Source organism: Myotis brandtii, unplaced genomic scaffold (genome assembly GCF_000412655.1).
Source record: "Myotis brandtii unplaced genomic scaffold, ASM41265v1 scaffold964, whole genome shotgun sequence".
Classification (NCBI taxonomy): Eukaryota; Metazoa; Chordata; class Mammalia; order Chiroptera; family Vespertilionidae; genus Myotis; species Myotis brandtii.
Genome location: NW_005371989.1, coordinates 10,006 through 11,782, shown reverse-complemented (window position 1 = coordinate 11,782; position 1,777 = coordinate 10,006). Strand labels below are relative to the sequence as shown.

Here is a 1,777-nt window from a genome sequence, read left to right as displayed (position 1 = left end):
TTAACAGCCATGTAGTCCGACAGTACACAAAGTTGTGGTGACATTTTCCACTAAAGAAGCACCATAAGCTCAGAGCGCTCCTGCAAGGTGGACAGGACAGGACTGTGTGAATGCCAGTGTCATCCCAAAGCTGTGCCACCTGTGGGGGGGCAGGATGGACTGGGGGAGGACCGGTGATGGACTTATAACCAGGGAGGCTGCCAGTCTGATAGCTCCCATGCACTGAGTCTGTGGGCTGTGGCACTGCCGTGCACAGAGCTGCGCTCATGCCATTATTAGAACAGAATCTGATGCTCAGCCCTGCCGGGCCCAGGTGCCCTCTCCTCACTGCCTGCACTGGGCACACACCATTGCTGAAAGTGCTGCCCCCTTCTCTGCCAAAGCTCCTTATGGCAGCTTCCTTTCAGATGGCTCAGCAAAGGAAAAATGATGTGGTTCTTTTATGGGATCTAAACTCCGAACCTTCACAGAGGGTGTTGTGTGGGCCATTGGGGGACCCAGGAATCGGATTCCAGCCAGGATGGCAGTGGCACTCATAGCTACCCACAATGTTTTGGCAGTGGGTTGTTTTGTGTCATGGTTCTTTTTGTGTGTGTGTTTTAAAAATATGTTCTTATTGGTTTTAGGGAGAGAGGAAGGGAGAGAGATAGAGAAATAGAAACATTGATTGGTAACCTCCTGCACACCCCCTATTGGGATGGAGCCCACAATCCGGTCATGAGCCCTGACCAGGAATCAAACCACTGACCTCTTGGTTCATGGCTCTACATTCAACTACTGAGCCACACCAGCAGGCCTGTGGCAGAGGTTTTTGCCCCTAGGTACATTCATTCACATCTGAGGACAAAGCCAGAGCGTCAGGCCCTCCCTGCACCCACTTCTCATTGCCTGAGGATCCCACGGTCAGTACACATGCCACCACCTGGTGACCTTCAACTTCACCCTCAAAGCACATTACGGTGGCCTCCCTACAAGACGGACATGACAGGGACCATAGTCTCCAGTTTATAGGTGGCAAATCCAGGAGGGAAACTGAGTCATGAGGGTTGAAGTTCCTGAACAAGAACTCCTGCCTACTTCTTCCTGACTGCTGGACCAGGTCTCCTTCTGGGAACCAGAAGTCACAGCTCTGGCCTAACTCACATGGGAATTGTTATCACTTTCTGCCAGTATAGAAGGTGCCTTCAGGGGGATCAGAAGGGGCACCTTCATCACCCCAAGGAAAGATGAGGAAAGGGAAGGGTCTGGGGGTGCTCACAGGGGTTCCAGAAGGAAACCTCAGGCCCAGAGGGCCCTGCACCGCCCTGCTCTGTGGCAGGACTTTTCAGGGAGGTGAATCCTTAGTCAGAGCCTTGTCAGTTCCTTGGCATTTTTGAAACATGGGAATCTTCTGCCTCCTGGGGCTACAGGACCTGTTTCGGCTCATTTCCCAGCTTCATCCAGTCCATCCTCACAGCATCCTCCCGGGCCTCTACCTTTGCACATCTTCGGGTCCTGCGGGTTGAGCTCAAATCCTGCCTGGCAGGTGCAGGTGTAGCTGCCATAGGTGTTGACACAATTTATGTGGCTTTTACAGATTACAGGGTTTAGCTGCCTTTTGTCCATACTTGCAAGGGGAAGGAGAGCGTAATGGATACCTTCAGCCGTGGGCAGCCTATTCTTGGGGGGGGGGAGGAGGGGTGTGGGGGATGCGGGAAGAGACTGAACAAAAATCGTGCACCTATGGATGAGGACAGTGGGTGGAGAGTGAGGGCGGAGGGTGGGGTGGGAACTGGGT

The 1,777-nt window shown here is 53.2% G+C and overlaps 1 protein-coding gene across 1 annotated transcript in view; it reads right to left on the bottom strand.

Annotated features, from left to right (window-relative positions):
* The window catches only part of LOC102264125 (adhesion G protein-coupled receptor E2), a 24,487-nt gene extending 23,532 nt beyond the window's left edge, over nt 1-955 (bottom strand). The window contains exons 1-2 of the mRNA XM_014533306.1: nt 879-955; nt 463-539 (exon numbers count right to left, since the gene is read on the bottom strand). Of these exons, the coding sequence (XP_014388792.1) occupies nt 463-539; nt 879-955 (154 nt within the window). The remainder of the gene's footprint in view (nt 1-462; nt 540-878) is intronic.
* Nucleotides 956-1,777: the final 822 nt, after the last annotated feature.